This window comes from Phymastichus coffea, unplaced genomic scaffold (assembly GCF_024137745.1).
Source record: "Phymastichus coffea isolate CEN01 unplaced genomic scaffold, Cenicafe_Pcof_1.1 PCOF00117, whole genome shotgun sequence".
NCBI lineage: Eukaryota > Metazoa > Arthropoda > Insecta > Hymenoptera > Eulophidae > Phymastichus > Phymastichus coffea.
In genome coordinates, this window is record NW_026706928.1 from 65373 (window position 1) to 84808 (window position 19436).

At 39.5% G+C, this 19436-nt stretch overlaps 5 protein-coding genes across 12 annotated transcripts; 2 read left to right on the forward strand and 3 right to left on the reverse strand.

Moving 5' to 3' along the window:
• Positions 1-123: 123 nt before the first annotated feature.
• LOC131670966 (uncharacterized) lies at positions 124-4864 on the reverse strand. Its single transcript, XM_058947041.1, has 5 exons — positions 4731-4864; positions 1998-2626; positions 1763-1893; positions 1499-1694; positions 124-1177 (listed from the first exon to the last, which is right to left on the reverse strand). Exons 1-5 carry the CDS (start codon positions 4765-4767, stop codon positions 971-973), a joined length of 1200 nt encoding a protein of 399 aa, XP_058803024.1. The 5' UTR covers positions 4768-4864; the 3' UTR covers positions 124-970.
• On the forward strand, positions 1048-8980 carry LOC131670965 (uncharacterized). Of its 7 annotated transcripts, XM_058947037.1 has the most exons (11): positions 1048-1173; positions 3710-4095; positions 4164-4239; positions 7113-7197; positions 7311-7362; positions 7436-7641; positions 7713-7872; positions 7956-8032; positions 8109-8190; positions 8273-8472; positions 8518-8980. In XM_058947037.1, the coding sequence occupies exons 4-11, from the start codon at positions 7129-7131 to the stop codon at positions 8692-8694; spliced, it is 1023 nt and encodes a 340-aa protein (XP_058803020.1). In that variant the 5' UTR covers positions 1048-1173; positions 3710-4095; positions 4164-4239; positions 7113-7128; the 3' UTR covers positions 8695-8980. The 7 variants fall into 7 exon arrangements, with proteins under 7 accessions (XP_058803020.1, XP_058803021.1, XP_058803016.1 ...); XM_058947038.1 differs by lacking the exons at positions 3710-4095; positions 4164-4239 and having other exon boundaries at positions 1123-1173; XM_058947033.1 differs by lacking the exons at positions 1048-1173; positions 3710-4095; positions 4164-4239 and adding an exon at positions 5706-6067.
• A 99-nt stretch (positions 8981-9079) lies between these two features.
• LOC131670955 (thialysine N-epsilon-acetyltransferase-like) lies at positions 9080-10663 on the forward strand. Its single transcript, XM_058947007.1, has 4 exons — positions 9080-9400; positions 9507-9558; positions 9725-9930; positions 10100-10663. Exons 1-4 carry the CDS (start codon positions 9323-9325, stop codon positions 10262-10264), a joined length of 501 nt encoding a protein of 166 aa, XP_058802990.1. The 5' UTR covers positions 9080-9322; the 3' UTR covers positions 10265-10663.
• Positions 10664-10730: 67 nt separating this feature from the next.
• Positions 10731-13261, reverse strand: LOC131670976 (zinc finger protein 569-like). Of its 2 annotated transcripts, XR_009302496.1 has the most exons (7): positions 13130-13261; positions 12707-13051; positions 12247-12640; positions 11747-12177; positions 11366-11568; positions 10941-11176; positions 10731-10842 (listed from the first exon to the last, which is right to left on the reverse strand). XR_009302496.1 is itself a non-coding variant. In XM_058947057.1 (6 exons), exons 2-6 carry the CDS (start codon positions 13013-13015, stop codon positions 11005-11007), a joined length of 1509 nt encoding a protein of 502 aa, XP_058803040.1. In that variant the 5' UTR covers positions 13016-13051; positions 13130-13261; the 3' UTR covers positions 10804-11004. The 2 variants fall into 2 exon arrangements, 1 of the variants encoding a protein (XP_058803040.1); XM_058947057.1 differs by having other exon boundaries at positions 10804-11176.
• Positions 13262-14084: 823 nt separating this feature from the next.
• LOC131670974 (cilium assembly protein DZIP1) lies at positions 14085-18446 on the reverse strand. The gene is made up of 12 exons (XM_058947056.1): positions 18268-18446; positions 18130-18187; positions 17901-18038; positions 17228-17577; positions 16823-17164; positions 16632-16757; positions 15802-16554; positions 15568-15741; positions 15297-15483; positions 14602-15235; positions 14408-14522; positions 14085-14343 (listed from the first exon to the last, which is right to left on the reverse strand). The coding sequence occupies exons 3-12, from the start codon at positions 18019-18021 to the stop codon at positions 14104-14106; spliced, it is 3042 nt and encodes a 1013-aa protein (XP_058803039.1). The 5' UTR covers positions 18022-18038; positions 18130-18187; positions 18268-18446; the 3' UTR covers positions 14085-14103.
• Positions 18447-19436: the final 990 nt, after the last annotated feature.

The window sequence follows — 19436 nt, forward strand, 5'->3', positions numbered from 1 at the left end:
TCTGCGGCGCTCGACTAGTAGCCCGACGCGCGCTTTATCTACTACGTATACGTTTCCCAGATATTACGAACGCGTGCCACCAATGAAGAGGTCATGTAGAAATCATGAAAAGTCATTTGTCTTTTTCGATTACAGAGCTCTTTCTGTATTTGTTCATGTTTATTATTACTTCATGAATTGGCATGGTTTTACAGAAATTTTTACATACATTTTTTCCAAGGTACCATTGGTTGCTTATTTTGTTTTCCTATTACTGAGATAATACAAACAAAGAGAAAACAAGAAGATACATAGCTACAATTGGTTGCGCAGATTAAATGAGAGATCTAAATGCACATAACCAAGGAGATTGTTGAATAATCGTACTTGACATATCACAACTCGTGTTAACAAAACTGTTATCTTTTCTTTTTAAACTAAATTAGCTTTTGAAGTAAAGTGCTTTGCATTAATTCACTCGTAGAATTCATACATTTGAACTTTGCTTTTAAGTATACTCGTCGCTCGAGTAACAAAGTCACATTGCTTACATGCTATACATTAAAGGATCCAATTGCCTTTCATACTTTACAGTCTCTCAATTTTTATTATATCTTTTACGTCAATAAAAACGCAGGCTTTTTTTCTATTAATTAGAGAAATTCAAAGAAAATTATAAAAAATGAGAGGAAAATATGAAAATTATAGGAGTTCCGAAAAATCGCATGAGAAAATTTTGTTATTAGGGCTGAAAATAATCACCATTGCATAGAGGAAAAATGTGTAATCGACAATAAAAAAATAATAATAGACCTTATTGCGCGGTTCTATTTTCTATAATTAAATATTTCTAAATCTACAGTAAGATATAAGCGAAAGTACGAAGGTAAATTATGTAAAAAATATATAAGATAAAAAGATATACTTTGACAATAGTTTAAAGTAAAAAGGATTATAAATCCAGCCCTAACAATTTATCTAGGTCTTCTTCCTAGAAGCTGAATCGGTCATTGAGAGTTCGCCCAGTAATACCAAAGTTGTTAGACAAGCTGTACATGACTTCACTGAAGCTGCGATCCTCATAATCATTGTCCATCAGGTTCATCACGCTGTTTCGACGACTTGGTGCTGGTCTTGATCTTGACCTCGAACGTGACCTGTTGCGTCTTGCTGAACGACTCCGCTGAAAACCAGGTTCCTAAATTTTTTTTATAATATATTAATAAACGACAAAAAATTAGAAATAAATATCGACTTTCACAGTTTACTTTTAATACATCGCTATACATTTAAATATTTAACTCAGTAAATAACATTTAGATGAAATGTATATATTACATTTTTTTATACATTTCTTTAAATAAATAATAATGTAACATAAAATTAGCATAATTATGTAATTTGAAAAAATAAAAAATTGCTCTAATCAGAAAGCATCATTTTGCAATGTGATGACTAAAAATGCAGTGCTATTTCTGTTTTCTCTAAAACCGTTAAAGAATTAATTAAATTTTAATACCTGCTTAACAGGTTGCAAGTTCTTTCTAAAAGGTGATCTCCCTCGTCGCTGCATCTGGCGTTGAGTAATTCCAATGCTGTTGTTCTGGATAGTGGATGGGTAGAGGGCCATTGCGGGGTGTTGTCGCATTGGTGCATAAGTGGCGGCATTCATGGAGTTGTAAAAATTCATAGCTGCTGAATTCACGCGTGCATTACTGAAAAAACATACAGGTCAAGATCAGTAGAAAAGCAAAAATTAGTTATTTTTACAAACTTGATTTACCTTGCTCTGTAAAGTTTATCCTCATATTGGGATCGTCTTTGTGCTCGCATGAGTTGATCAGAATGCAAAGATCCAATGCTGTTACGTCGAACAGGTTGTTTGGGTGATAGATTGTTTCTAGGAGGTGTAAGCTGAAAAGTTCAAGTTTGATTTTTGTTCCCTATCTGTTCCACTGATTGCCATCAACTCTAATAGAAAATTATATAAGTTTTTAAGAGCAATTTAAAATTCATACCATTAAAGCATTAGCCATTCTCATGACTTTGTTTTTTTGTAAAAGTACACTCTTGGCTCGCTTAACTCTATTTCTGTAAGCAATCTGTGCTGGGCTTTGGTAGCCAAGTCTGTTATAAACTGATGATGGATCTGACAAGTTTGGCATACTGCTGGTTCTCTTTAAGAAACCTCCACGTTTGTTAGCCAAGAAAGTTGGTTTATTGTAGGACAAATTTGTACGACTTCTACTGCGTGTCATACCACCAAATCTACCACCTCTTCGAGGTCCAAATCCACCTCTGTTGCCTCTTTGATTATTCATATTCATTCTGTTCAGAGACATGTTGCTTCGAGACCTTGTTAAATTTGAATAATTTTGGTTGTTAAATCTTCTATTTTGACCTCCACGATTGTGCGGAAATCTATTCCATTGGCCACGTTTGCCACTGAATGTCTGGTTGCCATTCTGTCTAACCCTGCTCCGACTTCTGCTTCTGGTTCTTTGCATGTTACCCCTTCCACGCATGTTGACTCTAGAGGCGCTTCTTCCACGGCGACCTCTTTGAGCACCACCTGGACCACCTGGCCCTCCGCCACGTTTTGTTTTTGCATTGATCTTCTTCTTCTTTTCCATTTTTATGATGTCATCTTAAAAGGGAGAAAATGTTGGGTGAAGAGTGAGCGTACGGCCTCAACAGCGAGTTTTTGGTTTGATATATTATTTAGTTTTATTTGGTATGTTATTTTTTTTATTTTTTTATATTTTTTTACTCGAAGCATTATGCACAACATAAAATTAATTCATCTGAACTGAAAATAAATGGTATCTACAGAGCATGCTCTCATATTTACTTGAAAAAGGGTCTATTTAATGTTTCTCTGTCATTGAGTTTTCCTGGTTCTTATAAATTGAATCATGAATTTTAAAATTCATTTGCTTTTCATAAGACAGTTAATACCATGAGTTCCATATTCTGAATTGTTGATTGGTTTTTATCAACAGAATATTACTAAGGAACTCAGGTTTTTGACTCAAGGATATTCATCACTAAAAACATTTATATCATGGACCAAGTGACTACCAACACTATCAATCAAGGGACAATTGTGTTAGCGTAAATACTTTGATTTTTCTTCTGTTTCTTCTTCTCAATCACTATATCCAATGCCCATGACTATGACTATGTTGATTATACTGACTGGAATTCCATCTGATGCAATAATTCCAATATAGTGTTTCCATGATAAAATTTGTAGATGTTGTTTTGCTGTATTCTCTTCTAATATGGTAATAAAAGTATTACTGAATATCTATCTTTTCTAATATAAATAAACTTCCATAAAAACTTTATAAATTTTTGTTGAAAATTATAAGCGATAAAACTGCAATAACTGAATATTCTGTTTCAGATTGCTTTAACAAAAACTAATAGGTTTGAAAAATGTATGTTAAGAAATTGAAAAAAATATATCCAAATACTAATGCTAAACATAGCATGTATGTATAGACTGTAAAATATATAAAATAAATGTGCTTGAGGTATAGCTAATGTTATCCAAAATAAAAGTATAGCTTATTTTGACTAAATAAATATCTTTTCCTTTAATTAACTTCTCTCTTCCATACTTTGTAATACTGCACAATTGTATGAAATACTAGATCATGTACAGATGATCAATCTGTGAACTGCACCTCTTGAGAATAACTTTATATATAATTCTCATTCATAGGTGGGAATACCATGTTTATTCTTGATAATAATATTTTGAAATCCAAGATTATTCTGCTGTGAAGAACCAAATCGCGCAAAACAATTGATGTTAAAATAATTCATCAGGAGTGCATAAGTGTGTGTAAAAAATTTCGTTTCTGTTTTACAACGAGAATTATAATTGACATTTTGACAAAGATTAATAATACCATCGTCATACACAGAGTTGTCAATTTAATTCCAATATTATCCACCGGTGGCTCTCCACAAAATCTGTGCATTGGAATGACGAGAGCACGGCGCTTTCTTCCTGTGAGCCGGCGACTTCCATATTAGGCGAACGGTGTGGATAAGAAAAAATCCATAGTCTAGCGCTCCAATCCGTGCCTTACATCTGTTCTAAAGGTTGTACAATTTCTGGTGAATCGAACTGCACGCTTTCGCTCTGTGATACTTTTATACATTTTAACCAGGAAAAAACGCAAAGAGGAACAAAGGTTAAGTGCTCAAGTTCTTAGCGTATGACTCAGACCCTGCATATATAATCGTGTAAGTGCATGCTCTTTTTTTATTTCTTTCTTTCGTATGGCCATAACACGGTGCATATATACATTTGTTACTCGCTGTTGGAGGGCATTTTTTACGTGATAGTAGTAGTAGTAGTGGTAGTAGTAGTAGTAGTAGTAGTAGTAGTAGTGGTAGTTATAGTTAGAAAACGCGAAACGACCGGCGACGATAGATTGCGAATCCCGGCGGCGGCGACGACGGCGATGACGACGGCGGCGGCGGCGGCGGCAGCGGCGGCGACGACGACGACGACGACGACGACGACCCGACGCCATCTTTGACGAGAAATATACTTTTTCCTTCACGATAAACCCGACGACGATCATCATCACACCGATACACAGAAACACACAAGAATAATAGGGGCACAGATTTTTTTTAATCTAAATGCAGCCGTACGCTCACTGATGATCACGGAGGCTTTCTATCCATTCTCCTCTTTATTATCCTTGCTGCTGGCGTCGTCCACTTACCGAGTGACATGTTAACTTTTTCCTCGACGTCCGCCATCGTCGTTTTTGACTCTTCTTTTGACTTGCTATCGCTTGTCTCTTGCTTTCTTGCGTCGAGGGTTTCGTTTGGGAAGACGGTATTTTTGTTTTTACGAATTGGCGCAAATCCGACGACGTATTTCTACGCGGTGAACCGCGCGACGCGATGTGTATAGATAGATACGTATGCCCGACGACGAACGAGACGAAAACACTCACACGACTGCGACTGAAACCCGACAATATGGCTGCCGCGAGTGCCGATGGCGCTCGCTGTCGCGTTGCGGGCGACCATTGGGCGGGGGAAAGAGGAAGGGGAGAGGAGACGCCGCTGTTGCGCGTATAGAGGTCTCTGTTTTGACGAAACGCGCGAAAAATCAAAAAGTGCGCACTCGTCTCGGCAGAATCAATTCTAATTTAACGTTCGGACTCGAAATACGGCTATGCACGATTCACCGTAAATATACATACTCTCTCTCGACAAAATTCGCTCCTCGTAATAAACTCTGCCTCAAAATACCGCTGCGTCATGCAGTCTCGCAGCGCGGTTGAATGAGCCCCTAATCACCGATCAAAGCGCATAAGCGCTAGATACCGTAAAATCAACGAATGGCGCGCGCTGGCGCGCCGATACAGGTGCATTCGTGCGTTTTGGAATGCGCGCGAACCCGTCGAGCGATGCACTTGGTATCGGATAGTTGCGAAACCGCACGCGGTGCACCTCGCACCTTCTCGCGTCCCGAGCGGGAGGTCGTCTCCGCGGCGATCCAAGCGGCGGGACTCGGTGTCGAGGCGAGCTGCCGATCGGGCCAAAGCGCATCGCGAGCGAGAACAGAGATGCGCTTGCGCCGCCGGTTACTCGACGCGCTGGTTACGCGAGAGCGTCGCTGATTCGCGCCAGCTTCGAGCTGGAGGTGTGCTTGCGATCGAAGCACGCCGTTCCTCGAGAACAGATCGATGGCGATCGCGGGATGCAGCGCGATGACGAAGTGTTCGCGCGATCGCGGCGGGGGCGAGCGTCGAAACTTGGCTCGGACTGCTGCGTCGTGGAAATTTACAAGGCGCTCCTCTCTTGCGTCCTACGAAGATACGGCACGTGCTTGCGCGCGTACGTACAACGTGCGCTCAGCATTATATCGGAGACCGCGAGGCGAATCGTCGTCGAAACAATTGCGAGCGTTGTTCGGTAATTTTTATCGCGCCGCGTGCAGTCCGCGTCACGTTTGCGTTTCACGCACTGACGGATCTCGCACGCAAAGGATACAATGTGTCCGGATTATTGCGCTGAACGACATTGCCGAGGCGCGACGTCGCTATCGGTGAGGAAAAGCGAGTAGCGCGAGAGAGAAAGAAAGAGCTACCGCGGCACTTGTGTCGAAACGAGCCGCGAGGGAAATAAACGCGCTAACGCTGCCGTTCGATCGATCTAAAAATAAGGTGGCGATAGCCGACCTGCGAGCGGCGCAGTCTTATCGCGCTGACATTTCGCGCCGACGACCATCGATCTCAGCGCGGTCGCACAATTGTACGAGACGCCGTCGTCATCGTCGTCGTCGTCGCCGTCGACGTCGTTGATCCGATAAGCGCGATCGAGATCCCGCCGAGGTAGGTGCAAGTTAACTGTCGCGAGCAGCTAGATCGGCAGTAGCGTCCGGAAAACGCGCGCGCAATTCTCGTGCGTGCCGTCGATTCGCGGGACTCGCATCGCAATCCGGGAGAGTACTTATACGTTGCGCGCGCGCGTCGCCCATGTTGCATCAAGGAGAGGAGACCGAGAGAGAGAGATGCTGCGTTTCTGCCGGTGCGGGAACTTACTTGGGGGACCGAATTATGCGCCACTTGCACGCGCGCTTATTCGAGAGCGAGACGAGCCGAGTTCGAGAACAAGACGCGTGGATCGAGATGCGGACGACGCAGCGAGACGCGAGGTGGCAACGACATGAAATAAAAGACAGCGCAAAGTATGATTTAAAATCGTCGCAGGCTTTTAATCACATAATCAAAGGTCTGCCTTTTTCGACACTCCGTGTGGAAGCCAGAAACGACATCTGTAATCCGAGTTCGCATAAAATGTTACGATTTTCGATTGGACTTGAATGATCATAACAACGTTTAATAACAATCAGTGGAAAAAAAACAAGTCCAACTGAGCTTTGATTAAGTGATCGCGCGTGTTCGACACACTTTGTTAATTTCAACTATTGTCTTGTTCAGATGGTGGGCTTCTCGCGCGTCGCTCCGTCTCGGTTTCGCTCTCGAATCTCGAACTCGAACTCGCCTCGTCACGCCTCGAGAGGAAGCACAAGGGGTCAAGGCCAGCGGCTGCGCGCGCGAGGCCGGCACTGATATCTCGGCACGTTGCAGATTAAACTTGCGCATCATGGAGCGAGCCGTGCAGGTGAGGGAGGCCAGGCGGGAGGACTGCCCGGAGATCCGACAGCTGATCCAGGTGAGTGGGGGTTGGGTTGGGCTGGGTCGCGTCGGTCGACCGATCCGCAGGCCGCGAGGGTGTGGCGTGGTGGACGCCGCCGGACACGTGACGACGAGTCGTTCGGTTCGCAGGAGCTGGCCGACTTCGAGGAGATGCCGAACGGCCCGAAGCTGGATTGCGCAGGTAAGTCGATCGAGAGGCCGCGGTCGGGCCGCCGCTTGACCGAGCGCCCCGGGCCCTCCCCCCGTTCTTGCAGCTCTGCAGAGCGACGGCTTCGAGCGCGAGAGGCCAGAGTTCGGCTGCCTGGTGGCGGTGTGCGAGGAGAGGATCGTGGGCTACGCGCTGTACTTCAACGTGTACACCACGCTGGACCGCAAGGCCGTGCACCTCGAGGACCTCTACGTGAGCCCGGACTTCCGCAAGAGGCACGTCGGTAGCCGGCTCTTCGACAGTGTGGCCAAGGTGCGGTCGCTGACGCGACACGATTCGGCCGTGCAAAACGTCCAATTTCGGTTATCGCTATTTGGTCGCAGAGAACCTTCGACGAGGGATGCCAGTATCTGGACTTCACGGTGCTGAGCTGGAATCCGGCGCAGGGCTTCTACAAAGCTAAGGGGGCTGTGAACGTAACCGAGGCGGAAGGCTGGCACGCGTATCGCCTCGATCGCCGATCTCTGCTGAGCTTAGCATCGAGTGGGTGACGGCAAATGCAACTCTTTACCCCAGTTGGCCAGCCCTTTTCCTTTCTTCTCGATCGGTAATGTTGCGCTTTGCAGGGCTCTCGCGCAACGGCGAGTATGTCGTTCGAGAGGCGACGAGCGACGATCTCGGTGCGATCGGAAAGCTGGCCAAGGTAATGACCAATGTTCGCTGAGGCAATACGCTCGATCTCACCTCGTGACATCGACGTTTTTCGTTTTCCTTTTAAGGACGCGCACGTCACTCTAAACGTCCGAATCTCAAAGTACAAGAAGCCAAAGCCGGACGAAATATCGGTCATAAGTGCCGACGGTAAGAAGCTATAAAGTTTGTGCACGCCGTCGGAAGCAAATTGACGAGCGTGCGGTGTTTTAAGCTGCGCATTGAATTGCAGAAACGATCGGCGACAAAACAAGCGATGACTACTACGGTTACTTTGTTGTCGAGTCGCGTCGCCGAGTTGTTGGCTACGCGCTCTACTGCTGCGCGTACTCGACGTGGGAACGCCTGGCGATGTATCTCCAAGAGCTTCACGTCTCCCCAAACGAGCACTCGACGGACATGAAAGTGGATTTGATGGCTGCCGTGGCTAAGGTTCGCCGAGGATCGGCCTCTCCGCCCTATCTGACGCTCTTAAAGTTTTCCCTGGCTTGTTTTCAGAGAGCTTGCGAGGAAGACCGCTGCCGAGTCGACTTCTGGGTGCTGGACCCGAAGAACGACGGCCAATTCTACACGTCCGTCGGAGCGACTGACCTCACTGAGATCGAAGAGTGGAATATGTACAGATTATACGAATTAACTAAAAAACCAGCTTGAAAAATTATATATCGCTCGTTATTCATTCACTTTCATTGCTCGATAATCGGGGCGACCGACATTTGTCAACTGCTTATCGCCGAAGCGCGCGTTTTCCCTCAAAGTCCACCAGACACGTCCAATTGCTTCTTTGAAAACGCGATGACTTTTGAATGCAAGCATAATTAATCCTCGAACCGAGTGATTTTTTATGTTCATTTCCACAATTAGCGAGATATCGATAAACGTTCGGCCGATGCGACAACAAGATAGCGAACAGTCCGATTTATATGACGGATGAGCGGAAGACGAGTGGAATATGGGGGGGAGGGGAGGGCGGGAAAGTCGCAAAAAGCGACTTTCTTATGTAACCGAAAGGCGAATAAATTTGCCGTGCGTCGGAAATCTCCATGTTCGCCGTTACGTAAGCGCGTTTGGCGGCGAATGTGCAGCAGCTAGCGCGCCGGGGATAAGGCATCTTATCTCTATATCTAGTTTACATTAGCACATTCCACGCTGGCGTGGTGGTAATATCGCGCGCCGCGCGCGTATCTATATAAAATAAAATTGGTCGGGACTGTCTGTGCGCGGGCGCACTACGTGCACGGCGACTCGACGCGGCGACGCGCGTGTTAGTGTTTTTTCGACCATGTCCGACGAAACAAGTCGCGTGATCGTCCGCGAGGCCAGGCGCGAGGACTGTCAAGAGCTCATTAAATTGTCAAAGGTAACGATGCAAATTGCAAGCAATAATAACGTTCGTGTCAGAAAAACATAGCCTAACTGACCGTTCTGTTTCTTTCTCTCTCCTCTACGTGCGTATTTTCATTCAGGAAATCGCTGATTTTCACAAGCACTTTAATTCGCCGCATGTCGACGTCAAAGGTGAGTTGTCTGTGATAATGAGAGTGTGGTAGAGGGATATTCTTGAGTCGGCGATAAGATACACGCTTGATGCTTTACAAATAAAGCCAGGCTGAAAATAATTTTGGCTTCTTCAAGCCTTTTGTTTATGTACGCATCAACTGAGTTTTATTACTTATTGTTGTAGTGCTGGAAAAAGATCTTTTCGACACACCAAATCCAAACCAGGGATTTTATGTTGCCGTGATTGACGATAACGTAGTCGGATACGGACATTACTATTATACATACACTTTACGACTTGGGAAAAACATGTGCCTTCAGGATCTTTATGTGCAAGAGAAATTCCGTAGTCACAAAATTGGTGATAAACTCATGAAAGTAATTGCTAAAGTAAGTTATCGTAGTATCTGCTATATTGTACATAATTTAATGAAAATGGCTTTGATTAAGACAATTATGACTGATGGTATAATCTTTGTAGTGTTATAATGGCATAAGTGATTCAGCTATCAGAACAATTAATTTATGACTTGCAGTTAATTGATACTTGTTTTTGCAGAAAGCAAAGGAGGAAAATATTGGTAAAATAGAATTCTTAGTGAGTGATTGGAATCCTGCCAAGAATTTTTACTTAAGAAGAGGTGCTGTAGATCTAACTATCAAAGATGAATTCCATGTGTATACCTTTAGTAAAGATGCCATAGCCAGTATGGCATTGGCATGATAAATCAACATTACAACCTCAATTAAGATGCTACAAACATTTTCATACCTTAATAATGTCTGTGTGCCAATTAGAAGAGACATAGTAATTTTATACGTGGTGCGACTTAATTACTATAAGTACTTATGCTTAAATAGTTTTACTATGGTTTTTTACCATTAGATGCATTCTACAAGTGAACTGTTATGCCTATGGACTGTTTATATGATGAAAATTATTAGTAACTATGAAATATAAGTTATATTCTTTTGTAAATATGAATTGATATTTTAATTAAAATATTTTTATGCTATTGAGTATTTGTACTTCAAATTTTACCAAATATTTTAAATTGTTTAAAAAATAATTACTTTTATATTCATGTTATTGATTAATGAACTGAAAATAAAATGTTTTTGATTGAAACCACTTGAATCTTCTAAAAGAATAACAGTACGCATTACACTATTTAGAAAGTATTATCTTTATTTTTTTATTTTTATATATGTTATTAATTTATAATTATAAACATTCTATCTTTTCCTTAAGTAAAGTAACTTACTTACTCATTACTACAGCAAAGAAACTTCTATAAAATTCTGTTTTACATTGTTATGAAAAATATGAAAAATAAATTTTATATACTTATAATGTATATAAAAACAAGTTGTTCACATAAAAGTAACTTATAACTTACATATTGACGAGCCATTAGAGTAAGTCAAGTTAGTATTTATATTCTTGCTCATTTAAAATTTCAATCATTTCAATTTACTATTAAGCTGGTGGACAGGATCATCAGTGATAGGTTCAAAAAGTTGAATGCCATGTACAAAGTTATTTTCATTGCAGAATAGGTTTTCTGGAGTGTGTTTACGTATGTGCACATTATATTCACCTGCTGAAGCAAAGTTAATTTTGCATCTTTCACATCTGAAACAAAGTTCTTATATTAGATATTATTTTGGCAAATGTCCATAAATATACTGTTCTTGAATTATCAACTATTATTAGAAAGTTAACGTTTATTTATTTTAATTATTCGGAAATGTGAAAAATATATCTATAATTTGGTTCATATTTTTTTAAATAGTAGTAAAAATTAAGAAAGTGCTTATTTACCTGCGAGCTGTAAGTCTGTGGTATTTCTTCCTAGCCTCTATAAGACGATTTTGTTCAGGATCATGGACTTTCATATGAGATACAACTTCATAATGTTCAAAAAAACTTTTGTTACATATTTTACAATTGTGTTTTTTTTCACCTCCATGAACTCTCATATGGCGTTTTAAGTTTGATGAAGATGTAAATGTGAAAGCACATATCTGAAAAAAGTATATAGAATTAAAATTAGATCAACATTCATATTTAAGTTTGAAGGGAAGAGGATGACTGCAATTAAGACAAAAGTACAAATTTATTTTTAAATGGAAAATTAATAAAAATCATGTCAAGTCACAATCTATTGTCAAAATTGCAAGTTAAAGTTATAAAAATAATTACATGACACTTATGTTTCTTCTGAATATGACTAAGAGTATGGGTCATAAAACTAGTATGATGTAAAAACTTCTTTAAACAGATTTCACATTCATAACGCTTTTTTCTGCTGTGTATTAGCAAATGTCTCTTCAAAGCAGATTTTAATGTAAAACACTTGTTGCATGTAGTACAAGCATACTGCGTGATTAGTCTATCGTGTGTTTTTATATGAATTTTCAATGATTTCTTGGTTTTATAAACCTTACCACATTTTTCACACATATAAGGATATATTTCTGAATGAGTCTTGTAGTGCAGCTTTAGATCTTTCATTGTATTGTTCTTTGTACCACAGTTTAAACATGTATAAGATTCTAATTTTGTTACCTCTAATTTTTTTGGTTCTGGTGCTGGGATTATATTTTGCTGCATTATAGATAAAACTTTTGTACCTGATATTCAAACTTTAAATTAGATATTGCATCTCATAAAATAGACAATTTTTATTAAATATAACTTACTAGAAATAGATTTCATAGCTGTACAACTGAAAACATTACTTTCTTCATGCAACTGAGTATATTGATGATCCTTTAAACTAGGTATAAGATCAAACATATCATTATCAATTGAAATAGCTTTGGTAATTAGTTCTGCATTTGTTTCAGCATTTTTTAAATTCTCTTGATAAGTTTTCACATTTAGCTGTGAAACATCTGAACGATCATTTTCCGATTGTGCTTTATTAGTCTTTTTATTTTCCAAATTTGTAGGTAATTTAAAATTATTATTAATTATCTTTCTTTGAAATAAAATATATGGATGCTTTTCTTGTGTACAACGAGTAATTACAGCTCGTGGTTTAGTCAAAGGAATTTGTGTGTTAGTACCATTAGTAAAAGTATCTTTCTCAGCCTGAGATAAAAAAAGTATTTAAATGGACTAGATAATGTTAAAAATTACAGATAAAGAATTAATTACATTTTTAATCATAGCATGACAATTTATTTTGCTATTGCAGCTGTCTTGAAAAATTTTATGAATTTCACACTTAATACTTTTTACTTTTCTTGAAGTTTCATCGAGCTTTCCAAATAAACTTAAACATCGCAAGCAAAGATATGGACTTCGTAAATTTTGAGTGGTCAGTGATAATGTTGATAACACAAAAGAAGCTAAACTTTTGCCCGTTTGAGTAAACACGGTTTTATAAATATTTTTGGTGGAATTTATTGCAACTTTTAAGTTGCATGTTAAACATGATACCCGCGAAGCATTAGTGAGTGACATTTTTGCTATTAATCACAACAACGTATTCCATTCAATCTGTATAAAAAATAACACTTGTTGAATTGAAAGAAATAGTTGAAAATTTGACCTTAAGTGTTGCAAACAAAAACTTACGATGTTGAAATTGTAAATATATGTGTTCAACATAACCTATGATAATCTATATTAGAAAGCTCATATTGTAATTAACGTTTAAAAAAATTGACGATATCCACTTATTTTTAATTGAAAAGTCACGTAATTCGCTTGTTAGCTAATTCAAAAAAATTAATCTACAGTACACACAGTAAAGAAAATATAAAAAACATTTGTATTTTGTAAACACATTCTATTTTTAATCGTTCATCACTATATGCTATACATAATGCGCTGTTGTCAAATTTGTTTCCCGCCAAACGGACAATTAATATTTCTTACGAAATTCACCCAAATATTAGTATAATTGAAAATTAAAAAATCAAATTTAGAAAAATACCAACATTTAAATGAGTATAAAAATGACAATAATTAAAAGAAAGACATTTTGGACAGTAGTATGTATTATTTCTCATAGAACAGTTGTTTCTAATTGATAATTGCAATGAACATAATTAGAAATTTCATGATTATGCATTATCAGAGGTACAAATATTTGGAAATTTGACATAAATTTAATGGACGGATAGCACATGGCAACATTGCACTACACACGCGCATTATTATTTTCTCATTTCTCCACTCACTTTCAGGTATAAGAGATAAGAAAAAATATACGTTTACGAGAAACATGACAATTCTCAGTCGTAAGTCCGCGCTATACTACAGTACATCGCACAAAAAAAACCTGTACAAACGTTACGATTCAAAGATCCTTACAAAACGTAAAATTTAACTTTTACAATTAAATAACTTACAAGCTATTCTTTACTAAGATTCATAAAAAAATTATTAGAAATTATTAGAAAGTGTAAAAGACTTATTGATGATCTTTCTAACAACAGAGACATCTTTGGTTTCGTAAGCGCTATGATTACTTAACAATTAATATGACACGATTGTGTGTGCCTACTGAAAAATAATACTCGTTTTCAACTTGGATAACGTACATATTAATTAATTAATAAATCTTCGATATCTGTGTCCAAGTCGGAATCTTTGCTCTCGAACATTTGCTTACGAGGAGCTGGTTGAGGTGTTTGGCTAATTCTTGGTCTTGCCTCGATTACGTGACTAGATGGCTTTTCTCGTAGAGGACTTTGCTGCGTCGATGCAAAGGTTTTTAATGGCGATCCGGCGGTGAACATTGTTTCGACTGACCCGGCTGGTTTTTGACTACGAGAGGCTGCGAGCTGAAGGTGAGTGAAATTTTGTTATTAAATCTGGTTATGAAATGTTTAGGATAAATGAGCTTACTTTTTCTTGAATTCTCCGTGAGATTTCTGCGATTTTCTCACTTTGAGAAGTTTTCAGCTGTATATTCTCGGTGCTCTCGGCTCTCTCTTTAACCACTACCTTTTCGTTTTGTACGCTGCAAAAAAATTGACACAAAGTTAGATAACCGACGTGATGATGTAACTCGGATTGTACATGCGTTTTATTGAACATACCTTGAAATATTCCAGGCATTATCGTGCAAGTCTTTCTGCTCGTTCTGTTTTCCTGTGATAAAAGAGTTAACCGACTTTGATTCCTTATCAGGACTATTTTCTTTTTCTAGATCGAATATGACTTTTTTCTTCACCGTACTGCCAACTCCACTTGTTGATTTCAACACGCTTTTGTTGTTCTTTGGTGAAGCCAGTGCCCAAGGGGCATCTTGCTTTGCCGACTGTCCATCCGATTCATTGCCAAATGTGTATGAATCAAGTAGAATGTTCTTAACGTTCCTCGAAGGAGTAGATGTAATCTTTGAACTAGTCATGTCCAACTTTGGAATCGTTGGTTCTTCGATATCTCTCATGAATTCCTCGATGCTTTGATATGACCTTTGCAGAAGTTTTGGACGTGCTGGTTGAGGCGATTCGATAATTACGCTTTCTTCGACATTCAAGCTAGACCGAAGTTTTACAGTTGGTTCTTCTCGCTTTGGTTTTGTAGCGGATTCGAATGTCGCTTGTGTTTTGATTTCTTGAATATCTTGGTGTGTCGGTTTCTTCGGCAGAAGTTCGAGACTGAATCGGCGCTTTGATTGTGATTCTCTTGGCGTTGAATTTTTGGAGCTGATTACTGACGTTGATGATTCTGTAAAATTGTTACTTGTTAAATAGAATGACTCTATGATATCTAAGTACGTTATTCTCACCCTGATTTTTTTGTAATTTGAACTCATTCAGAGCTTTCAAGGCTTTCGACTTGACATTCTTCACGGCCTTGTTCAAAAATGACTTCTTCTCCAGTTCAACTTTCTTTGGAAACTTTTGTGCGGAAGGTATTCTTTTTACGAGTTCTTCAAAAAGTTTCTTTCGAATTTGCTCGTACTTTGGATACTTCTAAATATAGAATTTGCAATTCATTATCGCCATAAGCGTCGTAATTAAAAAAACCGCGCGTTACATAAACTGTTGTGCACTTACTCTGCATAAAATATTTTGTTGATGTCGGATGGTTTCTATCTTCTGCTTGAAAGTTGCTACGGGAATGCCGTTCCAGTCGGGATCTATTCCTAAATCTCGAAGTCTCTTCTCAAAAGCTTCCTCCATATCTTCTTTGATAGCGTCTAGCGATATTACAGAAGAACGTCTTTCTCTCTGAAATTATATTTGAATATTAATATCAAAGAATATTTACCAAGAAATAAGGAAGCATACTTTTATCGGTTCTTTTTCAGTACTGAAAGTGGCTTCGTCATTAGTGCTTTCAGTTAGACTCCCAGAGCTTTCACTGGTCTCCTCGTCTGAATCTTCATCGATCTCTGTCTCTGATTCTGATACGTCGCTCGTTTCGCTTTTGCCCGATTCATCAAGCGATGAATACTTAACACCAGCTTTCGTCGTTTGTCTATGATTCTTTGGCTTTCTCTCTTTATACTTGGATAAGTTTGACTCTCTGGCCAACTCTTCTCGAGTTTTAACTTTCTGCCGCTCATCTTCTTTTCTGGATGACAAGAGTTTAGTAAAGCTAGATGAAGTTTTTGTGTGTACTGGTGAACGATTATCACTTTGCGTGAGAATTTTTCTAATTGATTTTCTCAAGTTATGACTAGATTCACTGTCCATTGTGTCTTCTGTCAAACTTTCTTTCTCAGCGGTCTGACTCGTCTTATTCTCACTCTCGTTAATTTTTAATTTTTGGCTATCCAACATTCCTTTGGATAAATTTTTTAATTGCTCGCTTTGAGAAGACAATAGTTTCGATTGGTCTATAGATTGCTTTTCTAAAAATGAAACTTTCTCCTCGTACTCCAGTTTCATGTGGTTGGCCGACTCTTGCGTTACTTTCAATTCAATAAACAAATTATCGATGTCTTTGCGGTGTTGATTCTCCAGTTGCTCTATTTTTGATTTCCAGTATTCCTCTTGTTTTGCTAGTTTTGTTTGAAAATCATTTGCATTGGAAGTCAACTGAGTATGAAATAATTATTAAATTTATTGGTGTTTGTTTTTAGTATTTTATAACAAGTGAAAATTAATAAACTTACATGATCTTGCATTTGGTTTTTCAGTCTTTGAATTTCATCTTCTTGATGATTGACTAGTTGTTTAATACTTTCATTATTGTTATCATTCTCTTGATTACTCAAATTACTTTCCTTTCTTTTGATATTCTAAAACCAAATAAAAACTCTAATAAATATTTTATTACCATAAATCCTACAATTTAAAAACCCACCCTAATCTCAGTGAACAGTATCGTCTTTAAATTATTAATTTCCTCCTGATATCTCCTATATTGATCTTCATACGCAGAATCTCCATCTTCCATAGAACTCATCAGCCTTTCCTTTCTAGATATTTCATTTTTATTACTCGGTTCATTTCTGATTACACGCTCCGTTTGATTAAGTCTCTCTTTCAATGACTTTATCTCATCTTTGAGTTTCTCCGTTTCCGCTTTGTACTCTTCGTGTGCTGGGGAAGAGCTTAGAAAAACATTTGAGAGGTTCGAGTGACGACGGACTAGATGGGCATTTGCGAACGAGGCCGATACGAAGGTTTTTGGGCAGTGAGGACACTAAGAAAATTGAATTAATCAGTTGGTGATAAAAAAACTGAACAGCTGAAAATCTTAACATACTTTATGGATATCAGATTTGATATCAAGGACCTTGCTTTTCTCTTTGTATTTCTCTTCCATTCTCTTCATTTCCTCTTTTAACTCTTTGACTTTACTCTCTAGCTCCTTGTTCTCCTCCAGTTTGAGTTTGAATTCATCCTTTAAAACAGCAAAAGTAAAATCCAAGTATTGCTTGCAATACAGTAAATACTCAACGGCCAATTGTGCCAAGCGGAAAAGTTTGACAAAATTAGGATCTAAGATTTTGACGTCGTATTCGCTTTCTAGGCCGTAATCAATAACGTTGTTGACGTTATCATCGACTGTCTGAAAGTCTCTCTCTCTTATCACTCTGTCTATATCTATAGAACCTGAAACATAAGCAAAATGTGCAACTTTTGTTGCATAACTTTGATAAAATTAATAAATACAGAAATTCTAATAAATAATGGTACGAAGATGATCATAATAGAAATTCATTACAATCATCTTTAGTTATCTAAGCTGAGACAATAATTGTAAATGCATTGGGGAGTAATAAATAGTCTGTTATCAGAGCACAATAAAACTACGTATTGTGTCTAGTAGCACATATGCTGCAAAAGTCCTTCAGATAACATTGGCTTCAGCATTTTTCGCACTCATTTGATTTTCCTTCTTATAACCTCTAGTGATATAGTCAAACTACACTCACTGATTCTATTCCAGTCAACTCTCACTCTGGTTGTGTGCGCATTGAAATAGAAACCTGCTGTCTGGGCCAGCTTGGGGAAGTCATGATACCAATTAGTGCCGGCTCGAAATGAAAATGCCATTCTTGACTTAATCTTTGCTGTAATGATAAGTAATCACACGATAGATTTTCAGCAAAGAATCATGAATACTTGAAAAATGAAATGAAATGATCAACTGCTTGAATTAACCTCATCCACAGATGAATGGCATCAAAATGCATTTTCATAGTCTAATCAGTTACATTGTCTGGTGAATAAAGAAAAAAATATTTTCATTAAAACAGCGATTGAAAACAAGTTTCGAATGCACGTTTAGTAAGGACTCACCGATGGTAAACTGCCGGGACAAGCGAAATGACTCCGACAGCTTGGCATTGTGTACGACCTGCCGTCACCTGCGCCGAGCTCATTGTCGTGTAGGGGACGCAGAAAAAATCGATCGGCTCGGTCACACACGCACCACTTGTCGACTTTTCGTTGCAGGGCCCGCGTCGCACACGTTACTCTCTCTCTTTCTGCTATAATTCTCTCGTAGGCGACGAAGTGGTCATTGTTTTGATACGCCAGCAGACGATTTTTCCAAGCATTGGCGGAATTATTTGAAATTTCGGAAGCATTACGCTACTGCTGTTCCTGTACGTTCTCGGTATTTGTCAACAGTGACGCACCGACGACGCGGCGAATTCGTCGCGCAGAAATCATTCCGAGCCTGCAATTTAGTGATTCACGATCTGAAAATGTGAGTGCGCGTACTGCTGAACAAAGACAAATATATCGGCGTTGCGCGCGAATGCACTTCATTTTCAGTTAATTTCAGAGCTCGCTCGCGACAAATACAGCTAGGATAGCGCAGCGAGAGAATAAAAAAAAACATGTACAGCTATTGCCACGACGTCGTGAGGCGTGACTGCTAATAATTAACGTTCATCTCTTGGTATTGAAGTAAATTGAGCTTGATCGGAGACAATTGATTGGCGGTTGTCGCACTTTATGTGCCTCGCGCTTTCAATCTCTCGTCGAGAAAAAGAGAAAAACTTCAAGCCTGCGGTATTGCCGCTTCAGGCGAACGAAGGGGCAAGTAATAATTTGAAGGATGAGCCAGACGCGACATACAGTCGGCGAGAGTGTTCAACGATTTCTTTTGTTCGAATATTTAAGGCCAGCTTCTCGGAAGTATACGTTATAGCGTGTACGTTCCCCGCGAGTAGTAAATTTTCCTCGACGAAAACGCATCGTTCGCTTGGACAGAGCCCTATAAGCATGGAAAAGCGAGTCGACGAGGAATAAAAAAAAAATTAGTCGCGCGCGTTACAGTTGACAGATATTGCGGACGAGCGCGCGCGAAATCCGCGCGCCGTATCTTATCCGACGGATCGGGCACAATCGGGGTGTCTGCGGTCGCGTTGCACGCGCGGCCGGACGTCCTGCAGAAAAACGCGGCTGGGAATCGCTCGTTTGATCGTCGGCGGGACGCGAGGAGAGCCTGCAGTGTATAA

Excerpts from the sequence above, each read along its gene's own strand:
- LOC131670966 (XM_058947041.1), bottom strand. The coding sequence starts at position 4,767 with ATGGCGGACGTCGAGGAAAAAGTTAACATGTCACTCG. Across the intron at positions 1,894-1,997 it reads GAATGGCTAATGCTTTAATG|CTTACACCTCCTAGAAACAA; the intron begins GTATGAATTTTA and ends TGAACTTTTCAG. Across the intron at positions 1,178-1,498 it reads ACTTGCAACCTGTTAAGCAG|GAACCTGGTTTTCAGCGGAG; the intron begins GTATTAAAATTT and ends AAAAAAATTTAG.
- LOC131670965 (XM_058947033.1), top strand. The coding sequence starts at position 5,706 with ATGGCGATCGCGGGATGCAGCGCGATGACGAAGTGTTCGCGCGATCGC. Across the intron at positions 7,198-7,310 it reads AGATCCGACAGCTGATCCAG|GAGCTGGCCGACTTCGAGGA; the intron begins GTGAGTGGGGGT and ends TTCGGTTCGCAG. Across the intron at positions 8,473-8,517 it reads TGATGGCTGCCGTGGCTAAG|TTTTCCCTGGCTTGTTTTCA; the intron begins GTTCGCCGAGGA and ends ACGCTCTTAAAG.
- LOC131670955 (XM_058947007.1), top strand. The coding sequence starts at position 9,323 with ATGTCCGACGAAACAAGTCGCGTGATCGTCCGCGAGGCCAGGCGCGAG. Across the intron at positions 9,401-9,506 it reads AGCTCATTAAATTGTCAAAG|GAAATCGCTGATTTTCACAA; the intron begins GTAACGATGCAA and ends ATTTTCATTCAG. Across the intron at positions 9,931-10,099 it reads TCATGAAAGTAATTGCTAAA|AAAGCAAAGGAGGAAAATAT; the intron begins GTAAGTTATCGT and ends TTGTTTTTGCAG.
- LOC131670976 (XM_058947057.1), bottom strand. The coding sequence starts at position 13,015 with ATGTCACTCACTAATGCTTCGCGGGTATCATGTTTAACATGCAACTTA. Across the intron at positions 12,641-12,706 it reads GTCATGCTATGATTAAAAAT|GCTGAGAAAGATACTTTTAC; the intron begins GTAATTAATTCT and ends TTTTTATCTCAG. Across the intron at positions 12,178-12,246 it reads AGCTATGAAATCTATTTCTA|GTACAAAAGTTTTATCTATA; the intron begins GTAAGTTATATT and ends TTTGAATATCAG.
- LOC131670974 (XM_058947056.1), bottom strand. The coding sequence starts at position 18,021 with ATGGCATTTTCATTTCGAGCCGGCACTAATTGGTATCATGACTTCCCC. Across the intron at positions 17,578-17,900 it reads AGTTGACTGGAATAGAATCA|GTTCTATAGATATAGACAGA; the intron begins GTGAGTGTAGTT and ends CTTATGTTTCAG. Across the intron at positions 14,523-14,601 it reads AATGCCTGGAATATTTCAAG|CGTACAAAACGAAAAGGTAG; the intron begins GTATGTTCAATA and ends ATTTTTTTGCAG.